General features: G+C 36.3%; 1 protein-coding gene across 1 annotated transcript in view; it reads right to left on the bottom strand.

Annotated features, from left to right (window-relative positions):
* Positions 1-9,857, bottom strand: part of LOC104462160 (neuroblastoma-amplified sequence-like) — a gene marked incomplete at its 5' end in the record, with an annotated part of 62,198 nt that overhangs the window by 6,049 nt on the left and 46,292 nt on the right. The window contains 4 exons of the mRNA XM_010074007.1: positions 2,504-2,706; positions 2,957-3,175; positions 6,155-6,489; positions 8,235-8,485. Of these exons, the coding sequence (XP_010072309.1) occupies positions 2,504-2,706; positions 2,957-3,175; positions 6,155-6,489; positions 8,235-8,485 (1,008 nt within the window). The remainder of the gene's footprint in view (positions 1-2,503; positions 2,707-2,956; positions 3,176-6,154; positions 6,490-8,234; positions 8,486-9,857) is intronic.

The following is a 9,857-nucleotide window of genomic DNA, read 5'->3' as shown; positions in this document are numbered from 1 at the left end:
CCCGCCCCCCCCCAAAAAAAGGAGGGGAAGAATATATTTCTACTGAAAGCACTAGGTTACAGATACAGTGGCATTTCATTTGGAATATTCAGTATATCAAAGATCCAGCCAGGACGAGGCAACAGGTAGCACCCAGCAACACTAAATCCAAGAGAGCTTCCTCAAATAAAAAAAATCCCCGACGAATGAATTACAGCTGACTGCAGAAAAAAAGCCAAAATGAATACTTTTATGCTGCTCTGAAGGGGAAAGAGCACCATGGACAGAAGGATTCTTAAGAGATCATTGATATTCTACCAGTGAGGGGAAAAAAAAGAAATATTGGGCTCTCTTCATCCTGGGAACACAAATACTGACAGGGATGGAGATGTAAAGTCCCAGAACTTCATTCTCTGCTTGCTGTCTTGAGAATTTCCTATCTCAGCTCTAGTCCAAGAGCAATGGGGACTGAGGGTGCTCTTTGGTTAAGTTGTTCTGACAGACACATGGATTCCATTGCACTAAGGCATGGGTCAGAATGCTGCTAATTCCTGGTTAGGAAAGACGACAGGTTCCTCTTATCTGGCTATAAAAATTTGTGGACTTCCACATATCCTAAGCCTTGTTAAAGAACAACGGTACCTTCACAGACTCATTCAACCCTAACAAATAATTTTCATTGTACACTTGTCTCATGAACTGTCATTTGAGCCCTCAAACCACAACCCCTATTTAATTCATCAGCCTAATAAATGTCTTCACTTTTGCTGTGGCAGGAAAAAGGTTGAACCTTAGTCTCACATTACATGTCAAAGGAATTTTATGACTATGGCTACGAAAGTGGACAAATCTCTTAACAAATCTTAACAGAAGGTGTTACAAATGGAAAGCTGAGCTAGAACTGAGCATCAAACAAAACCAATGAAAAGCACCTTATTTCCCTGAAAGGCTTTTCAAACAGTGTGCTTAGCTTTCCCTCACCTGGGTCCACATCCTCATCATGTCTGTAAACATGTCCACAAGCAGGTATTTTAACAGTTCTATATTCCCAGAGACAACCACATTCTCCCAAACGCCAGACAAACTAAAACAGTTTCAACCGCAAACTTGAGAAGAAAAGCCACGTCCCTTCTATAACTGTAAGACACAAAGTACAGAGGCTGCAGCTAGTAAGAATAGTCTATAAAGAATACATTCAACTAAAAGATCGTTGTATTGAAGTTAATGCAAACATTGAGCTCACGGTTAACAAGATTAAGATGATCAGCATCAACTGTATTTCATGTTCCCTTGTATTATCCAGGTCTTGCCCAGATCTCAACATAGTTACTCAGGGATGTGTAAGTATAAACTGTGTGGAACCTAGTTATTTTGCATCTTCTGTTCTCCTAGACTACTTCTCTGTAATTTTAAAATAAGAGATGACTCAGTTTGCTGGGGTTGCATGAATAGGTTGGTTATTTGGTTTGTGTCGTGCCATGGAAATGACAATTGCTGAGGTCTGGGGCTGCGAATCCCAGAAAAAGATGAAGCTCTGCTTCTGGTACGGTGTGTGGGATTGCTGATAGTATGATGGCATTAATAGCAGCAAGAAACAGTAACAATGACAACACTGAAAGAGTTGAGCAAAACAATCCCCTTCCTCACATTAGAAAACTGTTTCTCTCCAAGAAGTTAGCAGGTCGGGGTTTTGGTTTTTTTTACGGTATCACTGTTGCTTTTAAGTGCTGTAGGAAGCCCAAAGCACTCACACTTGCTGTTTAATTTGGAGGTAAGGCATGACACAAAGGGAGACGGAAGAAGAAGAAGAGCAAAAACTCTAAGAAGCATTATTTAGGAGAACAAAGAAGAAAAATGTATAGCCTATATTTATATGACAGATAAACATATTTTTCAAAACCTTGAAAATAAAAAAAATTACAAAACAACCGATCCAAAAAAACCGAACAGCTCCCAGAAATACCTCAGCAAGTTATTCCAAAGATGGAAATTTTACTTCTTCCTGTAGGACTAGCTGTTGTAGCAACAGCCATTGCTAGGACTCTACTGCCCAAATACCTGCATGAGGTACCCACCATTTCCAACAAACATGCCTTTTGACTCTGTTTAAGGGGGAAGAATTATGTGCAATTGTAAAATTGTCAAAAATTCGCAAGTGTACACACACACAATCGAACAATATTGCAAACCCAAGATGTTTTACTGAAGAGCACCCTCCAGTGAATTGGATGAGTTCTGTGGCTTGCTTTGTTCAGATTTTCCTGGCTTCCCAAACTCAGAAAAATATAACTGTCTTATATGAATATGAAATTATAGGTAAACAGGAGCATAAATGATCCAAGAACTCATCTGTTACTGCCCAAATTTCTGCAAAATCCAGACATTCCATGCAAACAAGTACTCACTACAAAAAACAAAACAAAAACAAAATCCAACAACAACAACAATAACAACAAAACCCACCCAAAACCCAAGCAAAACCCAGAAGAAGAATTTTTGGGCTTAGCTGTGGCAGTGTACTTACCTTAATATACATACAATTTTTTTAACAGCACATTGGACAATATCCTTGGGTGAAAGACCCAGATCTCCAACAGCCACTTGTAACAACTGTTGTATCATGTCCAGGGGCTGACCATCTATACACATAGCTACTGCTTGGTCATGGATTTTTTCTTTCTGTGACCTTGACAAATCATATAAATAGCCATACTTCTGTAGTGTATCCTGTCAATAGATAATTTTTGAACACAAATCAGTGTACTCTTTATTTACAGGGCTGTATCATTCAGAATCTTTCTTTCTACCAAGATTTAACGTAACTGCAAAAAAGAAAAGATTGATGGAAGAGAATTTTCAAAAACCAGGTCAACAAAAACAAAGGTACAAAACATTAATAAAATATGACAGAAGGTTGACGTCCATCATTGCTAGCCATGGTAACACTCAAAAGAAGCATTTGATCAGTAATCATTACCTGCTCGCTGTTTTTCAAGTAAGTGATAAAACTATGAGTGAATGTTTCCAGATGAGCAAGAGATTGCTGCAAGTGATTCAGAGTTTCTTCATAAGCAATAGACAGTCTTCCAGCATCTTCCGTGTCATTCTCAGAAGTTTTTTTTCTTGATTTCTCAGAAAGATGTTTGACTGCCTTAATAGCCTTCTTAGTCACTTCTATCCTGGCTTCAACTGTCAGCTGAAAAAGATTATTCGATATTTAATCAGTCATCATCTGTACACTGACTGCTATTTGTATTACAGCAGTGCCTAGAGGCCACGTGGCTCCACTGCTCCACAGCACAACATAAAAGTAAATGAAATATTTAATGAGAAACAACTTCATTTCTTATTAGTCATTTAGTTTAAAAGGAGCAGTATTGCACAATTTTTTTCTGTTGTCCTTCCTTTTATTGATGTTGAATCTGGCTCATTTTAAACCACATCTAACTTATTTTCCCTAATAATACTTATGATTTTTGCAGACTGCCATCTTACAATCTTCTAGGTTTCAATTCTGCATTGAGAGACATCTGGGGATGATTTTACAAGATTTACTGAAAATCTCAAATGTTGAAAATTAACTTTAGTGTTGTCAGGTTTAGATCACGGTTTAAAATATATCCCTAAGACCATAACTGTAAACAAAAAAACCCCAAACAGTAGGAGGTCTACAATTTTTAAATCAACCTATTTAAAGCACAAGTTATACAAAAGGGCAAGTTACTATTTTGAAAGACCTGTACAACTAGATGTATCTAGCCATTAAACTGAAACAAGGAAGTCTGTGTGGGGTTTTTTTTTCCCCATTATACTTATCATAGAATTTGAATTTTTAAATGGCCTGATACACACACTGAATGAAGTTTTCCCCTACCCCCCACACCTAGCACTAAATGGTCATTCCAGTGCATCAGAATAGAACTCAGGACTTCAGAAGGGAGCCTGGGCAACGATCACAGATTCCCAAGCTTCCAGAAACCAAGAAGATTTTGGAAACAGACATAGATGGGAATACTTTTTATATAGACAGTACTTGCAGTAAACTACTGTGCTTTTAAGTCAGGAAATACACAGCTTCAGCTATAATCCAAAAACAAAGTCTGAAATACAATTTTAAAAATTCATGTATAATTTTTTAGTCTGTAACTTCAAGCACAGTTGGAAGGATGCTTACAATACGCTTTCTCATGGGTGGGGGTCTCCTCCTCTGCCTAAACCCACAGCATTAGGTACTTTTAACATCAAGTGTTTTAGTTACTGGAATACTGGACAAAGACACATAAACAATTTTAATTTTCAAGTCAAAATACGTAAGAAACAAAAAACAAAGCTCGCATCTGCATGGCACATTTAATAGGAAAGAGGGTGAAATACCACAGAAAGAGGAAAATTAAACTGCTATAGCACTGTTCATAAGAAAGCCAAATTGATATTTACGTCATGAATTACTTGTAAAGCTACAGAAAGCTTGATAAGGATTAATTAGTGGAACATTTTGCAGTTTATATACTTTTCCCTCCTCCTGTCCCTGACTAAATGCACACAGAGAAAGATGCAGGGTTTACACCTGTTTTTTCGTGCTGTTGCTGCGAACCACGGTAATGGTCTACTGGACATTTTTAATAATAAAAGCAAAATGGGTGGATGTTGTTATAAGAGGTAAGAAAACTCGCCAGTATTAGCAGGGTAACTACAAAGGGTATTTTACCATTCAGTTCCAAATGCAACTCAGTTCCATTCCCAACAAAAGTAATAAAGTACAATTTTGTTGCTTGGAACCAGGTCTCGATATCAGGTTTTACTATAAGCAAGGAAAAGGTGATACTCTTCATATCTCATTAAAATTTAATGACCACAGATGGATTTATATATCCATTTTGTAAACACAATACAAGATTAAAACAGCTACATATTTCATTTTCCCCCTTCTACTGTACAATCTAATGTTCAAAATGCAATTAAGAGAGATGCAAGAGGAAAGCAATTTAAGTATTTCATCTAACTGTTACATCCTAGAGAACAGTATGAATATACTGACAGTTCAGAAGCCACGATGACATAAGTACATACAGAATAAAGCATTAAAAAAAAAAAATACATGTTCTTCCCAAGACCATTTTAATTTTTCATTCATATTTGCATAGTGCCAAAACCCAGCACTACCAACACATCATTTCTCTGGTTATGAATGGCTTATCCTCCGTCCTTCTACTCAGCTTCAGTAATGAGATTTGGTAACATACCCAGTGACAAAAAAAAAAAAAACAACACGTAGCTTAGGGGCTAGTTCAATCTTTCTTTGCATGTGAAGTGAAGTTTTCTTTTTAAAAAGCTTTTACCGTTAAAAAAGATTTTTAATTCTATAGGCTATAATGTGTAATGAAAAATCATTCATTTTCAACTCAAGGAACATGACATTACTTCAGCTCAACAGATTTCACTCCTCAGGGTAAAAACTCATTTCAGAAGCCCATTTCATTCAGAATACGTAACTATTTCTTAATAAAGTATTGTACAAGTAATATTCACTTGTACATGAAGACGCTGACCCTGCCACTCTTACTGCCAGTGATTAGCATGCAACTTCGAGATTATGGAAACAGCTCCCCTCCCTTTAATGCCACAGGAACCTGGGATCCCAGCAACACTGAAACACAGACTGGTCGAGGCTGGAAGAGACCTCTGGAGGGCAGCTGGTCCAAACCTCCTGCTCAAGCAGGGACACGCATATCTAGCAACACACAAATTTATAATTTATATTATTACAGTGCCTAGAAACCATATGCATTGGCCCAGAACACTTCTCTGTGGAGCATCCTATTCAGAATGCAAAAGCCTGGTATTAAACAGAAACCTGTAGCACAAAAAAATTTAGGGTGGGCACAAGTAAAATAAATAAATACACAAGAAGAATATCTTATTCTCTGCTGAATCAAAACACAGGAACTCTGGAGTTTCAAAGTATTCACAGAAATAACTTCTCTAACTGAATAATTTTTTTTTTTTTGTACTGGCAGCCATAAAAAGAAGAGGTAGGCAGAGGAAGGTAGGTTTATGAATGTATCTTTAAAAGTTGTAAATTAAAAATGTAAAAATTTGCTGAGACTTTGTCCTTGATACTATATTCAACTGCACCTCACCTGAGGCCTGAAATTCTTCAAATATATCTGCTTACCTTTGTGACGGCTTTTGAAGAAAAGGTAATTTCATCAAGAAAAGTGACAATATCATCTGGATCAAGTCTATCCAAGTACTTTGAACATATATCATATGCATGTAGCCACTCATCCATGGTTTCTGGTACTTTTTTAATGAGATGGTTATCACCATTCCAAAAAAGTTTTTGTAACCAGGCAGCATAAAGAGAGCTTGGTGACAGCACGCTGCCATCTTTTTTAGGAATTTTGGGAGCCAGTTTGGAAATAGATAAGATATTTTGACTCGTAAGGATGGGTTCCAGTATCTCCAGAGGGTTTTCATTTTCATCTGTTAGCTTTTTGTAGTTAAGACCTATTGACAGAAGGAGAAAGAGGCAAACAAAAGCTATTCGTTGTTAAATCTACTCAAACTCTACATTTATGTGTAAAACAATCAGTACTAAACTAGTATCTTCAGATCTAAAAAGACTCTACTCCATCTCCTTTTACAATCATACATACTGACTGCGGAGGAAGACAGGTTTGTATACAGGTAACACTGAGATTTTATGATGTCCTGATGTGTGTGAAATCTCTCAATCCCTGGAATATATTTTAACATTACATAACAATACGAAATAAAAAACAGATTCTCAAAGAAGCAAGAATATGTATAGTATATAGAATCATGCTACTATTTTTTAAATATGAAGTCTAGAGAACATCACGCACCTCAAGACATAAGTCTTCATTAATTAAATAGTATCTGTTCTTATCATGTAACAATTGGCACCTACCTAAGCAAAAATGCTAGGCACTAACCACAAGTAAACAAAGTAAGGTCAACTAGAGACAGGAGTCCTGTTACTACTCCGGTTCCTACAGGAAGAAAATTCTTGCAAATTATTCTAGCAACAACAAAATATTTCTATCAACAATACTACTTTATTCTCTATGCATATAAGTCCTAAGACAACCGACTTCTATTGACATGCTGTTCTTCAAGTACTTAGGGCCTCTAACCTCTCCAAACACTTTGATGTTGTTCCCTGCCTACCTAGAAACTATGCTGAACACTGAGAATTTTAATTAAGAGTGTAATATAACAGATTTAATTTTTTACCATAGAAAGTGACTGATTTATGTCTGATGTACGGTCCTAGGACTTTTTTTTTTTTTTTTAAGCAACATTTAAAACTAACTTTGAAGGCAAACAATAACTTCTGGACAGATTTTTCTTTGACAAGCACTGTAGAACTTGAGTATTTAAACACAGCAATAAGAACTGAAGGTAATCCCTCCTCCCCAGAAGAATTATTGCCTTTTTTTCTTCCTGCAATATGACTTCATATGCACACTCTCACCAAATTCTGTAGCAAAGTTAATGTTTCATACACATGAGGCTCCAGTATTTAACAATTAATTCATCCCCATAGCAAGTAATTCCATAGAGTGCATATTTTTCATTCTGAAACTGGATCTGGAGTTATTCAACTGAAATTCAAGACACTGCTAATACTTGACTAACAAGCAAACTGAAACTAGTATTCAAAATTTCCAAGTGCTTTCCAGCGGCTCACTTTTACAGGCATTGTCGGATAATGTAGGAGAACAACTAATGTTGTAGTCAGCAAAAGCAAGAGGTAACAAAGGATAAAACACAAAATAAAATTTGCCTCTTTAAAACAAACAAACAAAATGCTGAAAGTTCCTGATATATTATGTAATCCAGAGTTTTGAAAGGTACTCTGTCTTAAATTCTTTGAGAATACTCATGTTAAATGTGCAGTGTTAAAAATTATGCTCTAGGAGGTCTGTATTTTTTCCTTAAGAGTTCACTATGAACCCACTGCCAATAATTTTAACTTGCATCACAAACAGAAACTTGTTTTTAAATATTTTTTGCTTGCTGTGATAAACTAATTTTCCAGTAATACAAAGAGAAGAAACTAATAGCTATAAGATATGAGTAACCTACTATATTACTTGCATTCATCTGATACGCTCATTGAAAAAAATTATCTGGAGAGTATAACCTAGATAAGCATAATCATGTCAACACTCACATAACAGAATAATAAACACAGCTACAAAGAAAAGAAACAAGAACTCTCCTACCTGGTGCTACTGCTTTGAATTTTTTCAGGAGTCGGATGTGAATGTCAGGTTTAACAGCATCCTTCACCACCTCTGAGCAACCACAGTTTTCAAGGAGTGCAAAATAATAAAGCAACCGCTGGTGATCTCTACCTTCAATACTTGGGTAAACATATTTAACCATGTGTTCATGTAAGGTTTCAGGACTGGTTTTCAAAGTCTCAAAGAGACCAAGACTTTGTGCTCTTTCTTCTATTTCCAGTGTCGATAACCTGCATTTAGAAAGAAGTTTGGCTTTAAAGTGCTGGGTGTGCCATGAAAGACTTCTCAGCTGCACACTTGGGAGACAGGACAATACTGACTTTTGTTTAAGGTTCAACTTTGTAAGACATTTTGAAAGAGTAAATACCCATTGACAAATACTTAGATAGTTGTTACTCTTCACAAACAAAAGCTAAGGAGCTCTTGTATTTCCTGATTTGTTATCTATTGACTTGGATGTGCACATTAAGGGTCATGAATACTAAAGTGGGATTCAAAACAGAATTTAGCATCTCTAAGTATAGCTATATGTAAAAGTAGACCTATGTCCAGAATATGTGTACAGGAAGCTTTCAAAAAAAAAAAAAGCCCAAACAACAAACAACCAAACAAAAAATCCCCACCACCACCACCAAAAAAAACACCCCACCAAACCCAAAGAAAAAACTTGATGGAATTACACTAGAAAATCCTATTGCCCAATTAGAAGTTCTCCCAATCTATTACATTCTACTCCCTGTAGTTGATGAGCACCTGTGCATGCTTTGAGAGAGATTATCATTGAAAATTGGCTCTTGCCCACCAGTTAATCTATTTGACACTATTATTCATGCTTAGCATATTTCATTTGACGGTTTTATCAAATTGCTTCTCAGACTGTCATCCATGAAAACATCAGCAAGTCTTGGGTTGACCTCAGCCAGTCTCCCTGCTTCAGGAGATTTTTATCCTGACCCTTTTGAAAAGAATACATTAGCACTTCCACAGCATGAACTCAGACACCTCCAGCTGACTACACAAAAGATAGCTGAATGCAATCACTCCTTTTTTCTTCAGCTGTGAGAAAAAAGGGTGCATAACAAGGAAGCATCAACTTTATACCTTTTTCAACTGCAAGTTTTACCTAAAATCTGAGGAAAGAAGTAACCTAGGGATGACTATCACCTTGACTCTCCCCAGAGTCCCATCACAAGCTGTGTTAGGTAGTACATTTCATTTGGAAATCTGATGTCTTCTAATCCTATTTTATTTTCTTCTGCCTTTAAAATTGATTAAATTAGAATTTCAACATCAACTTTACCAGAGTATAAATACCACATGAAAGTTAATCTTTCTCTTTTATATCCAAGAAAAATATGTCTCAGGTTCACTCCTAAAGATAATTTTCATACAGCAAATACCACAAACACAACCTTCCCTCAGTTAAAAAAAATATTGTCTGATTTCTGAGGGAGAATAAGTTATTTTTGAGTTATTTTTACATCTAGAAACTATCCCAGTTTGGCTGTTAACCTTGTAAGCATTATTTTAATTCTCTACATTCTTGTTATTTCATAGAATCATAGAATGGTTTGGGTTGGAAGGGACCTTAAAGATCATCCG

Source organism: Pterocles gutturalis, unplaced genomic scaffold (assembly GCF_000699245.1).
Source record: "Pterocles gutturalis isolate BGI_N339 unplaced genomic scaffold, ASM69924v1 scaffold2487, whole genome shotgun sequence".
Classification (NCBI taxonomy): Eukaryota; Metazoa; Chordata; class Aves; order Pterocliformes; family Pteroclidae; genus Pterocles; species Pterocles gutturalis.
The sequence above is the reverse complement of the archived record's forward strand: the minus strand, read 5'-3'. Positions and strand labels throughout refer to the sequence as shown.